Genomic DNA, 21,922 nt, shown 5'->3' on the forward strand with positions numbered 1-21,922 from the left:
TTCTTCTAGTGTAAGTACAGAACATTCACACCACACTTATAATTCTAACCTGATCCCTTCTCCCAGCTAATGTCTATAACACTGCTTTGTCTTGGGACCAGCGCCTGATTCTGGGCCTGGCAGTGTCCTGGCTGCAGTATTTCACTCTCAAATAATAATATTATCACTTTCCATCTGTCTTTGGGAGAACTTTATTCCTTCTGAATATTATAGGTTATTTTAACTCCCAATACTTACTGTTATATTGTTATTATTGTTCTGTAGGACTCAGGAAGAGATATAATAATAAGTCAAGAGAAAGAAATCTCGACTGTAAACCTTGAAAAAGCAGAACACTCCCCAAAGGAAACAGAAATCGAGATCAATGAAGGTGCAGTATCTTATAAACAAGATTTTATTCTCTGTACACATTTTTTGGCTATTAATATTGGTCAGTGTAACTAATTTCAGAAAGGGGAATGTCATTAAAGGGACATTACACAATGAAATGTTTGTAGATTTGTGTTTAGTATAGGGATAGGCCTATAGTTTTATAGTGTATCTCTGTACTAACTTAGGGTAATTGCACAATGATGAAAATGCTCTTCATTGCTCCTAATAATGATCAAGTGAAATCCCCAGCACATGTAGCTGTCAGTTAATGCTGTACATATGTATGTGTAATATAAAGTACACATTAATAAACATACAATGATGAATAGGCCTATAAAGCTATATAAATAATCAGGCAGGTCACTGGCCTTGCCTGGCTGGAGGGATAAAGGTGGATAGAGGGAATGGTATTTACAAACTGGTTCTGATTGGGGCAGAGGGGATTTTGGCCACAGTGAATGCAGCCCAAGCTTATGTTTTGTATTTGTAGCTACATGTAAGTGCAAAACTATAATCAAATGAATATAATGAACAAACACATGTATGCCCACAGGCCTATCCCACCAACGTTTGGGTGCAAGCACAATTCTGAACAGTCATATCATTTTGTTTGAATTTTGCAGATGTTTCTGAAAGTGTTTCTGCTGCTCCCTCAGCAACTGAAAGTGAGGTGATTCCCTCAAAAGCTGATGAAAAGACGCCTCCTGCTATTATTGAGAGGCTTTCTGATGTTCCCTCTGAACATGAACATGAAGAAATTGCAGAGATACAAGCTGAGAACTCTTCAGGTAGAGAATGTGGGGGTGTCAGTCTGATTGTTCCTTTGTTACAGTTCCTTGGGTAACCCCAATATGGGAGTTTTCTCCCTGAACTTACACTGTGTGATTATGACAAACTTAAATATGTTTATTACATACGTAAACTTTATTCTCCTCAGAGTTATTAATTTGTCATTTTGCTTGAATTTTGTAGCTGAACCAAACGTGCCTCTAAGTGTCCCTGATAGACTTTCAGCCAGTGGTCCTATAATGGAATCTCAGGGGCAGAAAATACTAGAGGCAGAATGTGAAGAACCATCAGAAGGAATTATTGAGAGTATTCCTGCTCCCAGTAGCCCATGCCAGCCTAAAGAAGATACAAGGTAGGGTAAAACCTGGCATTAAGCTTAATTGTTGTGCAGGAGGAAGCTCCCAGCATAGTGTATGGGTACATGCAGCCGTTACACACAAATAAAAACATTGCAAATACTTATTCTCTTTCAGAGTTGAGCAGCGAAATCCTGTTTCTATAAGTGATTTCCAACTTACTGATGTGCTGGGCAAAGGAAGTTATGGAAAAGTAAGTCACATGGTAAATCCTATTTAAGATTAGGACTTTCATTATCATTTTGTGCTCTAATTTACATTACTTGCTTTTTTTCTAGGTGTTTCTGGGAGAAGCCAAATCTACAGGCAAGATGGTCGCCGTGAAGGCCATGAAAAAATCAAAACTGACTTGCTCATTAAGTTTAAGCAGGTTAGTAGCAGGCCAACAAACAGTAGCCTATTTGTATCTATCTATGTATGTGATCTCTCCCTCCTGCTACAGCATTAACCCCAGCATGGCAGAGTCGTCTTCTATAAACTGTCAGTCAAAAGCCACTCATTTGTATTGTATGAGATGGAGCAATGGCTTCCAGTTGTTCTGCCTGCAACTTTATCAGTGGAGGCAATGTAAAATCTTTATACCCCAATACTAATTGCAGGGGTGTAATTATAACTGTAATTTAGTGAGTGATCTTCCAAAGGGAGAAGCCTGGGTATTGGCTATCATGTGTACGAGGCCTCGGGGAAGGTTGTTCTTGAAAATGAACATTAATTGAGCCGGTTAATATAAAAGCCCCATAGCAGCACCGTATATTGGTTCTACCACAGTTTTATGTGCAGAAAAAACCCTGGTTTTACTATTTTAATATTTGAATGTTATTTCCCAGAGTTCTGACAGAGAAAGAGATTCTCCTTTTGGCAAAGCGAGAGCAACATCCTTTCCTCACTGGATTGTTTGCCTCGTTCCAAACTGAGCATCATGTTTGCTTCGCCATGGATTATGCGGCTGGAGGCGATTTAGAAAAATGGACAAAAAACCCGCAATTCGACTATGAAGCATCGATGTAAGTAGAAGAGGAGCAGCAGCACTGTGCTTTATTAATAGCTCAATAATTATACCAAATAATATGTGAATATTTTTTATTTCTACAGATTTTACTCTGCTTCTGTTGTTCTGGGGTTGGAATTCCTCCATGAGCACAACATTGTTCATAGGTAAGTCTTAATGGAAGTAAAAGGAACATGTGATCTTTGCAGCAGGAAGAGCTGGCCGGGCTATGTAGGGGCTCATTACTTGCACCAGAATGTTCCCCTCACTAAGCCTGAGAGCGACTGCCCATATTGGGTTTTACCACATTGGTACAGAACATACCAGCAACCCGTATGGGGCGCACAGCTGGAACTACTGGCACTCACATTGCATACCATATGAAAGGACTGTTACTGATAGGACCGTTAATTATGTTCTTTTTTCACACAGAGATTTAAAGCTGGAAAATGTCCTACTGGATGAATCTGGATATATAAAAATTTCAGACTTCGGCCTTTGCAAAATGGGTAAGAATTCCTGCTATGTTGCCTATCAGGGCTCAGCTTAGTACCTAATGTGCCATCATCTGCTGTGTAATTATTGCTCATCACACTCATGTATAGAGCAGGTTACTATACTGATATAGATTTATGGGAAAATATATTCTACTAACATAAACTGATGTGTTTGCTATAGGAATGGGTGTCGGAGACCTAACCAAATCCTTCGTTGGAACACCCTATTATGTCGCTCCAGAGATATTTAAAAGGGAGCCCTATGGAAAAGAAGTAGACTGGTGGGCTCTAGGAGTGATGCTCTTTTACATGGTAGTTCATAAGGTAAGTTTGACTCATCAAATCAACAGAATTAGCAAACAAAAAAAAATCCTGGTTTTCTGATAAATTCATTTCTACTTTTACAGTTCCCTTTTAATGGAAAAACAGTGCATGAACTGTCTAGAATTGTCCAGTATGAAAGGCCGACCATTCCATGTACTCTCCCATCTGATTTCTACATTACAATAAAAAGAGTAAGTCTCCGTCTCTACATCATCATGTTATAGCCCTCTGTTAGGGGCTTGTTATACACACAGCATTCCTGTCACTTTCATGGCTTTCTATTAAATGTATATTTGCTCTTTCCTTCATCTGTAGAATACATTGTTCAGAGGATGCATTGTGATGTTTTATACTGTTGTTTACACATAAACAAATGCATGCAACCCTCCTGACAATGTAAGTTGTAAGCTATTTGCAATACAATGACACAACTGTTTGCACAGTTGTGTAGTGTTCTCCTTCTGTTACACAATACCTACAGAAAATTATAAGATATAATATTATGACCCCCCACACACTCCCTACAACGCGTTCATTAACACTGATTCTCCTATCACTTTGTTCTGTCTCAGTAACATCTATTTTATTCTTTCTGCAGCTTTTGGCCAAATATCCTGTGAATCGCTTGGGATCAAATGGAGCTGAAGAAGTGAAGAAAAGCCGTTTGTTCTGTGTATGTATATAATACTGTATTTGACCTATTGCGCCATTATAATTAAGGAATAGAGATCCATTCCATATTGAAGATTATAGTTAGAGTTTTAGGGAACTAGATGACCCTCCAGTAGATTCTGATTGACCCCCCACCCATCATCAAAATCACTCATATAGTGACCCAATGTCTAAATTATATTTATTACCCATTGGGCTAGATGCTAGCATGTGATGTTCCTCCTCCTTTCCTTAATTCCCCTACCTGTATCATTGTGTCGCCATTACCAATGGTTTTCCTTCCATAGCAAGGATTGTAAGTGTGTATACTCCCAATAACCATTCTGTTATATTAATTTGCTCCATCTCCTGTATCACAGAACACAAATTGGGATGGCCTCTTGAATAAAACTGTGATGCCACCAATCATGCCTCCTGTGAATAGCTCAAGCAATAACAGCAGCTCTAAGGCAAACCTTGTTATAACTACTGGCGAGAGTAATTTGCCTATCCCAGCCTCTGTCAATGAAGCGCTCCAGGACTTTGAGTATTATGCTGGTTGAGTGTCTGAGAACGGCCACGTGTAACCGACCTGGCACATTACAGGCTGAAGTTGACATAAGGAACTATGACAGTAAGTATGGTTTGCTATAGATATGTATATTTGTGTGTTTGTGTATTTTTGTTAAAAAAAACGACAACACATTAAGACAATGTAGAAGAGGTAACAGTGACCATCTTAAGCTCCAATGCCAACACACACAGTCTGAATTGTACAGATGGGACTGGGGTCTTACATACAAGTGGCATTCAGCGTTGCCAGACTCAACAATGGATCGGGTGTTGCTGAGTAGTTTGGGGGAAGTTATTCAGTTTAGGGTACAAAATGATTGAATTGCTTTCTGGTTGGGTCTGTATGGATTTTACCTGTTGGAAATGATCATCCCCAGATCCCAGCAGTAAATCACTACTTTATGAGAGCTGAGCCACCTTTCTGTTTTTTCAAGGTCGGAGCGCTTGAGGTCTTTTATAACGTCTTGCCTGCAAAAGGGCCCCCACGTCAGATGGAGAGTTGCAGAGCTGCTGCAGCGCCCATTTATTACAGAGCTGCAATCTAACGGCCATGAGAGCTGAAATGAAAGAGCACCTGCTGGCACCGAGGAACAAGTCTACCGGGAAAGGTGAGCGACCCCATGATTTTAATTCCCAGATTTCACTTTATTGGATTCAGTTGTAAAGTGAGAAGCTGGAATCATTGGGGTTAATATCTGGCTTTATTAATCATGTGATATTTTAGGGGTAATTAGTTTTTTCACCACGGCTTCTAATATCTTGTATCTATGTATGTATTTGATCTCTCCCTCCTGCTACAGCATTAACCCCAGCATGGCAGAGTTGTAATCTGTAAACTGTCAGTCAAAAGCCACTCATTTGTATTGTATGAGATGGAGCAATGGCTTCCAGTTGTTCTAGCTGCAACTTTATCAGTGGAGGCAATGTAAAATCTTTATACCTCAATACTAATTGCAGAGGTGTAACTATAACTATAACTGAGCATCATGTTTGCCTCGCCATGGATTATGCGGCTGGAGGCGATTTAGCAAAATGGACAAAAAATTACCCATTTGGCTAGATGCTAGCATGTGATGTTCCTCCTCCTTTCCTTAATTCCCCTACCTGTATCATTGTGTCACCATTACCAATGGCTTTCCTTCTATAGCAAGGATTGTAAGTGTGTATACTCCCAATAACCATTCTGTTATATTAATTTGCTCCATCTCCTGTATCACAGAACACAAATTGGGACGGCCTCTTGAATAAAACTGTGATGCCACCAATCATGCCTCTTATGAAAAGCAATAACAGCAGCTCTAAGGCAAACCTTGTTATAACTACTGGCGAGAGTAATTTGCCTATCCCAGCCTCTGTCAATGAAGCGCTCCAGGACTTTGAGTATTATGCTGGTCGAGTGTGTGAGAACGGCCACGTGTAACCGACCTGGCACATTACAGGCTGAAGTTGATGCAAGGAAATATGACAGTAAGTATGGTTTGCTATATATATATTTCTTTGTTTTTTTAAAAAAAAACTTCACAATACAATGCAGGCAATGTAGAAGAGGTAACAGTAACCATCTTAAGCTCCAATGCCGACACACACAGTCTGAATTGTACAGATGGGACTGGGGTCTTACATACAAGTGGCATTCAGCGTTGCCAGAATCAACAAAAAATCTGGTGCTGCTGAGTAGTTTGGGGGAAGTTATTCAGTTTAGGGTACAAAATGGTTGAGTTCCTTTCCGTTTGGGTCTGTGTGGATTTTACCTGTTGGAAATGATCATCCCCAGATCCCAGCAGTAAATCACTACTTTATGAGAGCTGAGCCACCTTTCTGTTTTTTCAAGGTCGGAGCGCTTGAGGTCCTTTATAACGTCTTGCCTGCAAAAGGGCCCCCACGTCAGATGGAGAGTTGCAGAGCTGCTGCAGCACCCATTTATTACAGAGCTGCAATCTAACGGCCATGAGAGCTGAAATGAAAGAGCCCCTGCAGGCACCGAGGAACAAGTCTACCGGGAAAGGTGAGCGACCCCATGATTTTAATTCCCAGATTTCACTTTATTGGATTTAGTTGTAAAGTGAGAAGCTGGAATTGTTTTGGTAAGTATCTGGCTTTATTAACCATGTGATATTTTAGGGGTAATTAGTTATTTCACAATAGCTTCTTGCAGGGCCGGAACTAGGGGTAGGCAGAAGAGGCAGCTGCCTAGGGTGCAATGATTGAGGGGCGCCAGGCAGGAGCCTCTCCTGCCTACCCCTAGTGCTACTTTGTCATTGCCTCCGCCGCTTGTCATTAGCGGCTGAGGCAATGACCGATCTAATTGCACCGCCCCCCCTGCACCCCCTCCTGTGCTTTGGCACGAATCCGCCATTCGTGGGGGTGGGGAGGTGGGCGGAGTTAGCTGACCGGGTTGCCTAGGACGCCCGGTCGGCTTGGCCTGCCCCTGGCTTCTTGTATCTATGTATGTATTTGATCTCTCCCTCCTGCTACAGCATTAACCCCAGCATGGCAGAGCCAATGTCTAAATTCTATTTATTACCCATTGGGCTAGATGCTAGCATGTGATGTTCCTCCTCCTTTCCTTAATTCCCCTACCTGTATCATTGTGTCACCATTACCAATGGCTTTCCTTCTATAGCAAGGATTGTAAGCGTGTATACCCCCAATACCCATTCTGTTATATTAATTTGCTCCATCTCCTGTATCACAGAACACAAATTGGGATGGCCTCTTGAATAAAACTGTGATGCCACCAATCATGCCTCTTATGAAAAGCTCAAGCAATAACAGCAGCTCTAAGGCAAACCTTGTTATAACTACTGGCGAGAGTAATTTGCCTATCCCAGCCTCTGTCAATGAAGTGCTCCAGGACTTTGAGTATTATGCTGGTTGAGTGTGTGAGAACGGCCACGTGTAACCGACCTGGCACATTACAGGCTGAAGTTGATGCAAGAAACTATGACAGTAAGTATGGCTTGCTATAGATATGTATATTTGTGTGTTTGTGTATTTTTGTTAAAAAAAACGACAACACATTAAGACAATGTAGAAGAGGTAACAGTAACCATCTTAAGCTCCAATGCCGACACACACAGTCTGAATTGTGCAGATGGGACTGGGGTCTTACATACAAGTGGCATTCAGCGTTGCCAGACTCAACAATGGATCGGGTGTTGCTGAGTAGTTTGGGGGAAGTTATTCAGTTTAGGGTACAAAATGGTTGAGTTCCTTTCCGGTTGGGTCTGTATGGATTTTACCTGTTGGAAATGATCATCCCCAGATCCCAGCAGTAAATCACTACTTTATGAGAGCTGAGCCACCTTTCTGTTTTTTCAAGGTCGGAGCGCTTGAGGTCCTTTATAACGTCTTGCCTGCAAAAGGGCCCCCACGTCAGATGGAGAGTTGCAGAGCTACTGCAGCGCCCATTTATTACAGAGCTGCAATCTAACGGCCATGAGAGCTGAAATGAAAGAGCCCCTGCAGGCACCGAGGAACAAGTCTACCGGGAAAGGTGAGCGACCCCATGATTTTAATTCCCAGATTTCACTTTATTGGATTCAATTTTAAAGTGAGAAGCTGTAATTGTTTTGGTTAATATCTGGCTTTATTAACCATGGGATATTTTAGGGGTAATTAGTTATTTCACAATAGCTTCTTATATCTTGTATCTATGTATGTATGTGATCTCTCCCTCCCGCTACAGCATTAACCCCAGCATGGCAGAGCCAATGTCTAAATTCTATTTATTACCCATTGGGCTAGATGCTAGGATGTGATGTTCCTCCTCCTTTCCTTAATTCCCCTACCTGTATCATTGTGTCACCATTACCAATGGCTTTCCTTCTATAGCAAGGATTGTAAGTGTGTATACTCCCAATAACCATTCTGTTATATTAATTTGCTCCATTCCTGTATCACAGAACACAAATTGGGATGGCCTCTTGAATAAAACTGTGATGCCACCAATCATGCCTCTTATGAAAAGCAATAACAGCAGCTCTAAGGCAAACCTTGTTATAACTACTGGCGAGAGTAATTTGCCTATCCCAGCCTCTGTCAATGAAGCGCTCCAGGACTTTGAGTATTATGCTGGTTGAGTGTGTGAGAACGGCCACGTGTAACCGACCTGGCACATTACAGGCTGAAGTTGACGCAAAAAAATTATGACAGTAAGTATGGTTTGCTATATATATATTTCTTTGTTTTTTTAAAAAAAAACTTCACAACAAATTTAGGCAATGTAGAAGAGGTAACAGTAACCATCTTAAGCTCCAATGCCGACACACACAGTCTGAATTGTACAGATAGGACTGGGGTCTTACACACAAGTGGCATTCAGCGTTGCCAGACTCAACAATGGATCGGGTGTTGCTGAGTAGTTTGGGGGAAGTTATTCAGTTTAGGGTACAAAATGGTTGAGTTCCTTTCCGGTTGGGTCTGTATGGATTTTACCTGTTGGAAATGATCATCCCCAGATCCCAGCAGTAAATCACTACTTTATGAGAGCTGAGCCACCTTTCTGTTTTTTCAAGGTCGGAGCGCTTGAGGTCCTTTATAACGTCTTGCCTGCAAAAGGGCCCCCACGTCAGATGGAGAGTTGCAGAGCTGCTGCAGCGCCCATTTATTACAGAGCTGCAATCTAACGGCCATGAGAGCTGAAATGAAAGAGCACCTGCAGGCACCGAGGAGCAAGTCTACCGGGAAAGGTGAGCGACCCCATGATTTTAATTCCCAGTTTTTTCACCACATCTTCTTATATTTTTATAGAGAAATCTATACAGAAGTGTGCTCTTCAGTGAAGGAAGGAGCTGTGGGTGCCAAGATCCAGCACCCAGGACGTTGTTTGAAGAATTCATCGACGTCTTCCAACTACCCTGGTGCCACTGATGACATCCTCTTCTACTGCCATGAGATTTGCCATTAATATTTGTTCATTACAAATAAATATTTATATTGCAAATGAATTTGCCCTCTCTGCTCATTAGACATACTCACAGTTCTGCCAAAAAGCAAGCACATAGCGGTATAGGTGTCGTAGTGGGAGTGTCTTTTATATGAATACTGATTAAGACATGAAGTTGATGTGTTGGTGCTGCGCTGTGCAGGGCTGGGGGTAGATATGGGGCCCTGGGTAAGGTTGGGGCCTAAATATAAAGCCAGAGGAGGCTTAAGGGAGTTGGAATCTCCTCTATGAGTTGTAGGCTGGGCCAGACCAGAGGATCTCTAAAGGTTACAATTACAATCTTTCCTGCGACCATTAGTAACAAGAAATTTAATTCGTACCCTTCCCTAACGTTCAGGGCTGACTTGGCAGATACGGAGGTAGAAACAATAGGAATTCTTCCCCTATCTGACAATTCAGCCCTAAACGCTTGCCTTTGCTCGGGCGCCGTTGGATGCAGGCTGAACTCAATATTCCTGTAATGGGTTGAATGCATTTGCACTGTTTCAGATCTACAGAGAAGCTGTAAGTTGTACCCAAACCCAAATTCAGGATTATGTTCAGGACAGATTTTCCACAGAAATTGTGGCAGAAGTAAGGGAAATAGCACAAAGAACCATATCAAGTGTATTGGCACAGTCAGTGATTGGTAGATCTGGAAGCCGGGGCAAAACACTCTAAATCACCCTCCATACATTTGGTGCAACTGCTTCTTAGGCAACAGACACTTGGAAACGTGACCCTATGGTTTGTAACAAACAAATCCCTAATGTTATTGTAAATCAATATTTAGTAGTGAATTAGTCCCACACTGACCAACTGCATGCCTGAAGGCTAGATGTGGGCTCAAAAGGATTTTTTATCATCACTAGTCTACTTATAAACTCTTTATAGACTATTTTGCATGACTTCATAATTAAAAAAAAAGATGCTGCCCCACATCTCTCCGTGCAGATATAATTCAAGTATCCAAAAATGATTTGCTTTTTCTCTGTAGTATCAAATACTGTATCTTGTATTTGATCCCAACTAAGATATAATTACCCCTTATTGGGGCAGAACAGCCCTTTTGGGTTTATTTCATGGTTAAATGATTCCCTTTTCTCTGTAATAATAAAACAGTACCTTTACTTGATCCCAACTAAGATATAATTACCCCTTATTGGGGGCAGAACAGCCCTATTGGGTTTATTTAATGGTTAAATGATTCCCTTTTCTCTGTAATAATAAAACAGTACCTGTACTTGATCCCAACTAAGATATAATTACCCCTTATTGGGGGCAGAACAGCCCTATTGGGTTTATTTAATGGTTAAATGATTCCCTTTTCTCTGTAATAATAAAACAGTACCTGTACTTGATCCCAACTAAGATATAATTACCCCTTATTGGGGGCAGAACAGCCCTATTGGGTTTATTTAATGGTTAAATGATTCCCTTTTCTCTGTAATAATAAAACAGTACCTTTACTTGATCCCAACTAAGATATAATTACCCCTTATTGGGGCAGAACAGCCCTGTTGGGTTTATTTCATGGTTAAATGATTCCCTTTTCTCTGTAATAATAAAACAGTACCTGTACTTGATCCCAACTAAGATATAATTACCCCTTATTGGGGGCAGAACAGCCCTATTGGGTTTATTTCATGGTTAAATGATTATCTTTTCTCTGTAATAATAAAACAGTACCTGTACTTGATCCAAACTAAGATATAATTTATCCTTATTGGAGGCAAGACAATAATCCTAATCGGTTTAAATAATGTTTAAATGTTTTTTTTAGTAGACTTAAGGTACGGAGGTCCAAGATCCAAAATACGGAAAGATCCCTTATCCAGAAAACCCCAGGTCTGAAGCACTCTGTATAACAGGCTTCATAGCTATAATAGGTCTCATAGCTGTACCAGGAAACATGATTCAACAACCCTAATTAGAAATACTGGGTCTCAAAGAGATTACACATCAGCATGGCCGAACAGCATGAGCCGCTGCCTCCAGATTTCTGCCTAAACTTTTGACCACGGCTATAATTACATATAATTATATTATACAATATATATCTAAATGCCGCTGCCTCTCTCCCACTGCTGGACACTGACATTGTATTATAAATAAATTCACATTTTATACTAAATCTGCTCCGGTGCAGTGTTGGCAAAAGGGGCTTTTCCTCTCCAAAATGCTTTCACCTTATCTTTATAAATGTATCAAAGCTTTAGCCACTTTTTATTTGTACCCCAGAGTTTCTAGGATTCTGTGAGCTGTCATGGTGCAGCAGTCAAAAAACATTGAATTATTTGATTCAAATTGAGTCTATAGGAGATGGGTTCACCGTAACTTGGAAGTTTCTGATTAACAGATCCCATACCTGTTACTGTATAGGGAACCATTGGCTCACTACATTGAAACAGCTGCACAGCACTTATCCAATAAGTACAGCGTGCTTGCAACTCCAACTGTGGGACCTTAAAACAAACACGAAAGGTGATTGTATTCTTCTTAGAAATGCAGCAGTTTGACTAGATTGGGATTTTGGGACTGGAAATCTTTCCAACATTCCAATATTAGAGATGAAGTAATGTAAATACATAAATTGAGAAAAGGTACCAAATATTATGTGTCAATCCTGCTGCTATCTGCAAACTTACCACTAGGTGGAGCGCTAAGAAAAGGTAGCGGCAGCATTTTCTGCTTCTGTATAGTTTTATTTATATTGAGCTACTTGTGCATAGACAGTTCTACGGTAAAACATTATATTAATAGAACAACAGGGGTCACTATAATCATACATTCAAAATACAGTTACATCCAAGCTTAAATGTGTGAGAGAAGAAGAAGGAGGTCACTGCTCTGTAGAGGTTGCTAAATGTTTAATAGCCAGAGAGTTTCTGGGATATGGTCAGCAATATAGGGGGGAGCCACTGTTATAAGAATGAGGGGCCTAATCTAGAAAAAAGACAAGAAAATCTATTGTTACAGAATCATTCCTTGTGTAATAAGCTTATTATATGTCACTGGTTGTTGTTGTAGCATCCTGCATAACTTGCCCACATGGAGATATGTACCCAGTCTTCTCTACAGAGCCCGGGGCAAGATCTGTGCTGGGGGTAACAGAAAGAAACTCTGACTCTGCAAATCTCACAACCTGATTAAGAAAAAATTTCTTGAGCTAAATGGGGTAACCCAAGAATGCAAAGCCAGGGCTGTAGCAGCCAAAACAGTCACAGCAAAGAGTAAAATAAAGGGGTTTGCTTTTACTGAGCTCATTATCTCTAGTTAGTAAGTGTAAAAACAAAACATTGCACTGAGCAGATTTAAAATAAAAAAATGAATTGTGTTTAATTAAAAGAATAGAATGCCTTCAGCATAAGTTTACTCTCTTGTTGAAAAAAGTGCATATACTGTAGGTGTATACTGCCCCTTTCAGCCATTGTTTCCGGTTCAGACACATTAGTGACGTAAGTCTGCAAGATCTACAAAGGTAAATAAATGTATACTGGTCTATTTATCTTTATTCTGTTGCTCGCTCAGTTTTGTTTGGGGCAGGGCTCCAGTCTGGGACAGCTTAGTCTGTCTGTCTGTCTGATATCACTCACTTCTGCACCAGAGTGACATCATTTTGTAACTGCCTGCAACATGTGCCCCATAGCCACACATTTGGGGGCAGAGTTACTAAACCCTAACTTTTCTCTTTTTTTTCCTTTTTAAAAATACGAATAAACTCATTTTCATGAATGTCTGACACTCACTAAAAAGTCTGAACACGAAAAAGTACGTGTGGGAAAAAGCCAGCCCCAAAGTTTAGAAGCAAAGGAAGGATCCTCCAGAGAAAGGAAGGGACATCCATCATTGACATCTACATGATCTCGACATGTTTTTGCTCGCAAATTGTCGGATTTGGATTTTTAGCCGTTTTGTTGCATAGTAAATTTCGAAAAAAATTTCACTTTTTTCGGTGACTTTTAATGCTAAAAAAATCAGGATTAATAAAAAAAAAAAAAAAACACGACCATTAGTAAATGGCCCCCAAAGTCTTCCAGCCATCTAGCACCTCACCTTATAACATGGGTTTCCTTTCTTATAGGGTGCAGTGACCCAAAAAGATATCCAGGACCTTGCAGGGTGGCTTTTCCTTCCCCTTATCCCTGTATTATCCTTGTTTACTAACAATATATGGGGTACTGTTTTTTTTACTTTTTACATAGCAAATAATTCACAATACCATTTAAAATGTTATTCTTGAACCAACAAATGTATTTTTAGCTGTAATATTGGTGTGTAGGCGCCATCTCAGTGCATTGTGCCTGAGTCTGAGCTTTCAGCCAGCGCTACATATTAGAACTGCTTTCAGCTAACCTATTGTTTCTCCTACTCCCATGTAACTGGAGGAGTCCCAAGCCGGACTTGGATTTCTTACTATTGAGTGCTATTCTGATACCTACTGGGAGCTGCTATCTTGCTCCCTTCCCATTGTTCTGCTGATCGGCTGCTGGGGGGGGGGGGCGGTATCACTCCAACTTGCAGCTCAGAAGTAAAGCGTGACTGAAGTTTATCAGAGCACGGGTCACATGGCTGTAGCACCCTGGGAAATGAAGAATATGGCTAGCCCCATGGGAAAAACAGATTACAATGCAGGATTCTGCTAGAGAAGCTCAATTAACAGATGGGTTTTGAATAATATATGTTTTCCCATGACAGTATTCCTTTAAGAATTAAGAAGTACTGGGGTGAGGTTTGGGACTGTTGGTGATCACACCCACGGTTTGTCACTTTGATGATAAATCTTTGATTCGTAACTGATCAGATTTTTGCTGTGATAACATTTTTGTAGGGAAAGTGATGGTAAAAGTCTGGACTTTTTTGTTTTACATATATATGTATATACAGCCAGTACTCAGGAATATGCCGGACCCTTATAAATAGAGAAAATAATAACTAGGCAACAGCTGGAAAGCTGCAGTGGCTGAGAATGGGGTGAATAAGCCATATTCCCGACACACTGACCCAGATTTGCTAAAGGCCAAAAAGGTAAATTCACATGAGAGTCGCCTTATGGGCGGAATCCAAGTGAATGTTGGACAGCAGAGAAATAGGCAGCAGAACCATTCTATGTATTGCGTTTATAATGATTATTGGACAGTACTCATTGCTTTATTCTGCATTGTACTAATCCTTTGTCAGGCAAGGTGCATTCACCAACGTTCGGATACCGATTGCACATTTTAATGCAATGATCTAAAACTAACATTCAGATTGAAATTGTAGGATTTAAGTCTTTATAATAACAAATCTGACAATGTTTTAGCCAAAGACTTTGTTTTGCATGATTATATTGGTGTGTGTATGGCCAGCTTTATTATGCGAGACTAAGCCTTTTTATCTGGTATCTGGAAACACATAGCAACCAATCAGCAGTTAGCATTTGATAATATGGAAAAAACGTAATAATAAAAGCAAGTCTCTTATTGGTAGTTATGGGTTATTGGTCTGGAATTGCAGTTTTATTGGACACATCAAAAAAGCACCACTAAGGTGCAAAATAAAATATTTACCTTTTTTGATTGCCATAAAAATACCTAATGCTTATTATTCCTTCCCTGAAAATGTATATTGCCTTTGTTTAGATCCACTTGAAGTCTGGCAGGATTGATTTTTGAATGCGTATTATAGCAGAATAAGCCCACAATAAGCCTCCGGATATTTCCTTCAGGGTGTAGTCCCCATGGATCAGCTATTTATATTCTTGATAACCTTTCCCATGATCCCTCCAAATCCAGATTATCAGAAGATTTCCTCACTGGGATTTATAAGTGAAATGCAGTTCTTCTTCAGGAAATTTCCATACAGGATGTCCCTAATCCCATGTACTGCTCAGAAAATGAGAGAGACTCCTGTTAAAGAACAAAAATAAATGAATTTGGATTTATGCCGTATGCAAAGGGCTTATGCATCTATATTTATACCAGTGCAGCATTTTGGGAATTCTAGTGGCAATGGCACAAGGGGCTATTGCTACTTTTTTGCCCACCTGCCTGCTTCAAAGCTTGCAAATGGCAGCAAAATGCTCAGTGCTGCCCCCTGATTTACCTAATTGGTAACTGCTCAGATCCTGCTGGTCCACTCATGGCAGGTGATCAGAATTAAATCTGCATTACAGGTATGGGGCCCTTTATACCAGGCAAGGGGAATTTATTTTAAGGTATCACTGACTGTAGGAGAATAGAGGGTTTTGCAATATTTAGGAGCAGGCTGTTGGACCCCTGGTTGTATTGAGGTTTTAGAGTGTTCTGAATACCAGGATGCTGGATAAGGAGTCTTATATCTCCCAAGGGGTCTAGTATTTCCCAGCATCACTGATCAGTCATCTAATAATATGTAATGTTGATACCAATGTAATATTTATACATACATTAACTGCAGCCCTGCATATATTGCCTGTCCAAGAAGATATCCAAGCTGAAGGAACAGGGCTCTATCTAGGGGTAGGCAGAATAGGCATATGACTCCAGCTCAACTGTCTTGGGGGGTGTAGGAGATGGACCCAGGGCAGGGATGTAAGGCAATAGTGGTGTTACAGGAGCAACAATAATAAAAATAGTGGTTAAAGAGGTTAAAGGAGAAGAAAAGGTGAAATCACTGGGCATACCAAATGTAACCCCACCCCCCCAGTAATTAAAATCACTTACCTGATACTCTGTGCTGGTGAAAACTGCCCCAGCCCTGGGTACTTCTGTAGGAGCACCATGGAACCATAATCTCCTTCCGCCTCTTCCAGGCTGACGCATGAGGAGTACAGTGAAAAAGATGGCTTTTTGCGTAAAATGTGGCTTTTTACTCTACTGCCTGGAAGAGAAAAAGAAGCACAAGAAAATCATAAGCTGCTAATACAGAATTAGTACCCATTACTGGTGCAGGTTTCAGTGACTAGGGCACTGCCTGTGGTATAAGGTAAGTGACTATAATCATTTCATCTTTCCTTTTCCTACAAACAGTTCAAAATTCAGAAGTCTGAACAGATGGTTCTCTGTGATGGAAACAAAATCTTTTTCCTCCAAATTCCTAAGAAATATGTTATTTTAGCTCCCAGTTACCAGCGCCTAAACTGTGCTGCTCTTTCCTTGTGTTTTCTTTTCACTCTCCATATGTGAGTGCAGTCGGGGGGCAACACCAACAACCCCAGCTCAGAATTCTGGGACGTCAGAGAAGGTTAAGGAGGAATGCGTGAAATACTTTCCACTGGCCCCCGGATCTCTACTACTCCCTTCTTTACATGCTATATATCTATAGTTTGGCTTGTAAGTTCCAGCCCCACTACAAATGCCTAAGCTCACAATCTAATTGTTACCTGGCCAGTACTTTCCCAGCCTAACTGGTAATAATATTTTTTTTATATATTTTTAGCTATTAAAAGAAAGAAAATGTAATCCTAAGCAATTTCCTGTACAAATTCATTGCAGTTCATGGCAGTATCACAGCAGCCCTTTACCATATATTAGCCATTAATATAACCTCACTTTGTTACAAGTTTTGGTTGCATTTTAAATGTTATTCTGCTGGAGCTACAGGTATTGTTGGACTGTACCCCCTTAGCAGCCCTTTTAGGAATGATGGGAAAATAGTGATACTAGTGAATGTAGCTGAACCAGTTTCTGAAGGAAGGGGGGGTCAGTAGTGATAGGAGTGCTGCACACACCAGGTAGCTCTATATACCCCTGTCCCACTAAATGCCCCCTCACTGGTCTGTAAGCAAGTGGCGGGTGTGAGTTTTATGGAGAACAAAAGCACGCATTGTAATTCCCTTAGTTCCATCTAGTTACCCTACATATTCCCATGCTTCTAAAAAAATGTAACACTTGGGTTAAGTTGCCTTTAATTAAAAAGGCTGACACTGCGGAAAATGTTTGTTGCCGTTTGGCTATGCATTCAGTGTATAGTACATGGCATCACCATATAGCTACATTTATGAATGTTCTTTTTCAGACGAGTCGGGTCACATGGGGACATAGTGTCAGTAGCTGTATAATTTCCTTCAGCGTGACAGGAATATGCCCCGGCCCCCCTCCCTGTAGCCCCTCGTGAATGAAGCCATTTAGTTTCCCCTGCCTGTATTCCCAGCAGGATTATGTCTCACAGTTTAAACTGTGCTCACAGCAGCCTTTATGGGGCTCCAGGAAGAGCCGACTACCCTGGTTCCTTGGTATTAGGTTCTCTGGTGGGGGGCACTGGCTGCTACTAATGTATTAATGGCAATAGGGGCTGTGTATAACCACTAGTGTTGGAGCATGGCCTGACTAAAGCAGATTATAAGTATGACTAATGAAGGATGGTGCTCTTGCTTGTACAGGCCCTACAATTAACATTATTATAGCAATGCCGCAGTATTAGTCACTTAGGGTTTCATCATCGTTATTTTTTAAGCAAGCTGCTCAAAATATTAAAGGGCAACTATAGCTTACCAAAGCTCTTCCCATACTAAATGCCATTTTGTTCCTATTCCGAGAGATGTGAAGGATTTGATAAATGAAAAATATCTACCAACCTCCCCCCCTCTCCAAAAATATAAAATGATTCACCTGAACACTTTACATTACTTACATTAATGTTCAGTGTTTTATCTCTTTAGAAATTAGCTGTTTTATACTGCTGATATCATGCTTTCGGCTCTGCAGCTCAGAGGGTGTTTCAGAGCACCATCCTGCACAGTTCTCGTCATCCCTCATTTACTTGAAAGCTGGCAAAATCTACGTGAAAGCCAAAAGCATAGTAGCATTAAATCGCCAATATCAAAGAAGTATAAAAAAGGGAAAATGAATGTTCTTAATTAAGTGCTCAGTACAATTTTGCATTTTCGGGGGGTTGTTCCCCTGTAGGGTAGCATCTACATATCCTATCCAATCAGCATCATACATATATATGGCTGTTACCTGTACCCCCTTCTTACTGTACCTTCAGATCCTTTTCCTTCCTCTCAAGTCGGTTCACCATCTTCATGTCATGAGCCGCCCGCGCTGGTGTTTAAAGAAGGAAAGGTTCAATCACTAGGGGGTGCCAAATGTTAGGCACCCCCCAGGGAGTTTACTTACCTGATACCCCAGACCGAGGTTGTTGTTAAGAGAAACCCGCAGTGACCCATGTGAGCTACTGATCCTCCTCTTCTTCCCTTCTTCGTTCATTAAAATCCAGGGGGTGAGGTATGTGCCCACCCACGCAAAGACAGAAGATCCAGGATCAATCACTGGGGTATCAGGCAGAACCAGCTGGGGTAATCGGGTAAGTGATCACAATCCCTGGTGATTGACCCTTTCCTTTAACATTAGAAAAGGAGGCAACCCTAAAGGTGGCCATACACCTTCAGATCCGCTCGCTTGGTGATGTCGCCAAGCGAGCGGATCTTCTCACGATATCCCTCACCTACGGGTGGGGGATATCAGGAGAATACAGGCTAATTTGGTCGTTTGGCCCTGGTATCCATGTATTGCAGGGCAAAAACATTCCTTAGTAAATCCAGGTATGGTTACCCAGCAAATATTCCTAAGAACAACCAGGTTTGAGCAAACACTCAGCAGGATACACAGAGCTCTACAAATAATCACTAACCTTCTGCTGATGCAGTTTGATTATTGATTGTATATTGCACAAGTCAGAACCTGGGGTGGGAGGTCGCCTCATATACATGAAGAGCCTCTATCTGGGTGCAGTAGTAGCTCCATCTTGGGCCTGTGAAGAGGTGCCAGGAAAGGTGGATTATCGTTTGTTTCCACCTATTTTTTAAGAAAATGTACCTGCCAGTAGGGAAATAAGGATGGAATAATGCCGTAAGGGGTTGGGCTGAACCCCAGTGATGAACTCCTCCTTACCTGTAAACCCAAAACAAAGTTTTAATTTTTTGTCAGCAGGAAAAACACGTTTTCAGTACATTCCCTACAGCCAAGGGCAGTAAAGTCTCCTTTATTAATTGCCATATGGTTTATTATGGTTATGGGTTCCTTTCTTATCCTCATATTTGTATTTATTACTAGAAGAAGATGCCAGTTAGTCAGCAAAACAAACACCCCACAGACACCAAGATGCCCCTACACCCACGATTACCACAGGAAACCAGCCAACCCTCTACATTGCCGTCAAAAGTAGTTGGAATTTATCTGACCAATCAGAATGCAAATCGTCAGCAACCAGGAAGCAAAACAAATCTGCGTTCAACCTTTGCTGACAGAGACACGGGCCAATGAGTAAACGCTTTCCGGGCAGAGGCGCTGCTTGGTTTGGAACCTGTTAGAAGGCGGGGCTCGAAGACTGTTTGAGAGTCCTGACCAATGGGGTAAGGCTTGGGTGTGGCGTCTGCGTGTGCAGAACCAATGGGGTTTGTGTGGGGCGTGACTAGCGTGTTCGCTGTGCCGTGGGATAGACATTCTGTCACTGCGCTGCACAGTCTGGGAGCGGCGGGGAAGTGGGGGACATGCTGGGGCTTGGAACAGGGGGGGCAGCCAAGTCCCCCAAGCAGCCATCGTTTGTGTCCTACCTGACTCCTGAGGTGAGTGGGAAACACCGCGGTGGGGGCGGGCAAGTCGCTGACAGCCTGGCCCAGGGGAGAAACCGACTCTGCCTGTTGTACTATTATAGTTGTGTTGGGGGCGGTACTCCCATGTGTGTGGCACGGTAGGTTGGGGGGTACCCCTCCAAGGTCTGTGCTTGGTATGTTCGTGCCCCCTGTGTGTGGAATAGTATATTCCTATGGATTTACTGTTTGTGGTGTATGTTATATCATTGTCAATATCAATTAGATATATAGTCTGTATAGTGTAGGGTTTTGCCCTGGGTCCTTATAGTACCATAGGGATTCATTGGGCGACGTGTAAATGAGTTGTGTGTATCAGTGGTGCCCAGCCTGCAGCCTAGCCCTTACTGGGCCCCCACACAGAAATCATTTTGGGGCCCCCTTACATTACTGTATATTGGTAGCAGTCAGTGCCCCGCTGGGCCCCTATATCTCCTGTGCCAACAACAGCTGGAGAGTCGCAGGTAGGTGGGTGCCTCTGGGCGCCATGAGCAAACGCTTCTCGGGGAGAGGGGACCCCGGCTTTTTGTAGTGTCCGGGGCCCACTGATCCCTGGGGAAGGGTATCGCTCCATGTTTGAGATGGGAAACAGCAGTGATCCCCAACCAGTGGCTCAGGGGCAACATGTTGCTCCCCATCCCCTTGGATGTTGCTCTCAGTGCCCCCAAACCAGGGAGTTATTTTTGAATTCCTGACTGGGGGGCAAGTTTTGGTTGCATAAAACCATTGGCAAACAGAGCTTTGCCGGCTATTAGTCCACATAGGGACTGCTAAATAGCCAATAACAGACCTTATTTGGCACCCCAGAATTTTTTTTTTATGCTTCTGTTACTCCCCAACTCTTTTTGAATGTGGCTCATGGATAATAAAAGTGGGGACCCCTGGTATACAGTATCCTTTATATATGTATGGGGCAGTACAAGTGCCTTCCCTGTGTGTGTGTGGGACAGTATATTCTGCTGGGGGTGTGGGCCCATTTATTTCTGTAAGCTTGTGGGTGTCAGAATTAGAGTTGCCACCTTTTGACCTCGGCAAAAAAAACCGGAAAAGATGACATTAAGTCAAAAAAGTCACTTATTGGTGGTGGTTGTGCCTTGTGAGGGCAGGGCCATGGCATCAGAAGTGGTTATTGGCCAGATTATTGTTCAGGTTTCACAGGGATAAAACCCAAACAGGTACAGCTCTTAGAAGAACCAAACTTTTTGTGTCAAAACTAAACATATGCCAGTGACCCCCATTTAAAAGCTGGTAGCATTTAGAAGAGGAAGGCAAATAATTCCAAAACTATAAATAATGAAGACCAATTGCAAGGAAAAGCACATTCTGTAACATACAAAAAGTTAATTGATAGGTGACACACCCGTTTAACCATGCCCAGGTTATGGTTTACAATACACCCTGGCACTGGCAAGTAAAATGTGCCTGTTTCCAATATGTAGATTTCCAGTCTGTAGCGGCACATTGGAATGGCCCTATAGCCCCCCAGTGCGCTCAGGGTAGAACTCTCCCTTGGCTGTAGAGCAAAGTAGCCACCCTCACTGGGTCAGTGCCCCTCTCTCCTATGTATATTGCAGGTGTGGGCATATATACACTGCTGTATAACATGGAGCGCTTGCCTGTGTGTTATTGCATTTTTCTGTGTGTCAGACCCATTTTCATTTTGGGCATGGGATTGCGTGCCTTTAGCTGTGTTAGAAGTGATGTGAAAGTACCATAGGCACACAGACATGCCCATCCAAACCACACAAACCACAAATCACAATTTTCCGCTGCAATGGGGGTGCTCACTGCCCGGCCGGTTCTGCTGTTGTGTAACACAGTCCCAGCACCCCTCGGTATATATTCATGCCAGGAGAGCAGAAGGATGCATGGCACAGGAACAGGGTTTCA

General features: G+C 41.9%; 2 protein-coding genes and 1 long non-coding RNA gene across 3 annotated transcripts in view; all 3 read left to right on the forward strand.

Moving 5' to 3' along the window:
- The first annotated feature begins 2,007 nt into the window (after window positions 1–2,007).
- LOC116412465 (serine/threonine-protein kinase N1-like) lies at window positions 2,008–4,540 on the forward strand. The gene is made up of 7 exons (XM_031906747.1): window positions 2,008–2,521; window positions 2,610–2,672; window positions 2,938–3,014; window positions 3,184–3,326; window positions 3,410–3,517; window positions 3,925–3,999; window positions 4,358–4,540. Exons 1-7 carry the CDS (start codon window positions 2,331–2,333, stop codon window positions 4,538–4,540), a joined length of 840 nt encoding a protein of 279 aa, XP_031762607.1. The 5' UTR covers window positions 2,008–2,330.
- Window positions 4,541–5,619: 1,079 nt separating this feature from the next.
- Window positions 5,620–9,499, forward strand: LOC105946298. The gene is made up of 6 exons (XR_004220688.1): window positions 5,620–6,017; window positions 6,382–6,555; window positions 7,246–7,499; window positions 7,873–8,046; window positions 8,456–8,704; window positions 9,068–9,499. It is a non-coding gene; the product is annotated as an uncharacterized LOC105946298 (long non-coding RNA).
- A 10,377-nt stretch (window positions 9,500–19,876) lies between these two features.
- mtmr12 (myotubularin related protein 12) overlaps window positions 19,877–21,922 on the forward strand; it is a 38,275-nt gene continuing 36,229 nt past the window's right edge. The window contains exon 1 of the mRNA XM_012967566.3: window positions 19,877–20,008. Within this exon, the coding sequence (XP_012823020.2) occupies window positions 19,934–20,008 (75 nt within the window). The 5' untranslated portion in view covers window positions 19,877–19,933. The remainder of the gene's footprint in view (window positions 20,009–21,922) is intronic.

The sequence above is a fragment of the Xenopus tropicalis genome, chromosome 1 (assembly GCF_000004195.4).
Source record: "Xenopus tropicalis strain Nigerian chromosome 1, UCB_Xtro_10.0, whole genome shotgun sequence".
NCBI classification, from domain to species: domain Eukaryota; kingdom Metazoa; phylum Chordata; class Amphibia; order Anura; family Pipidae; genus Xenopus; species Xenopus tropicalis.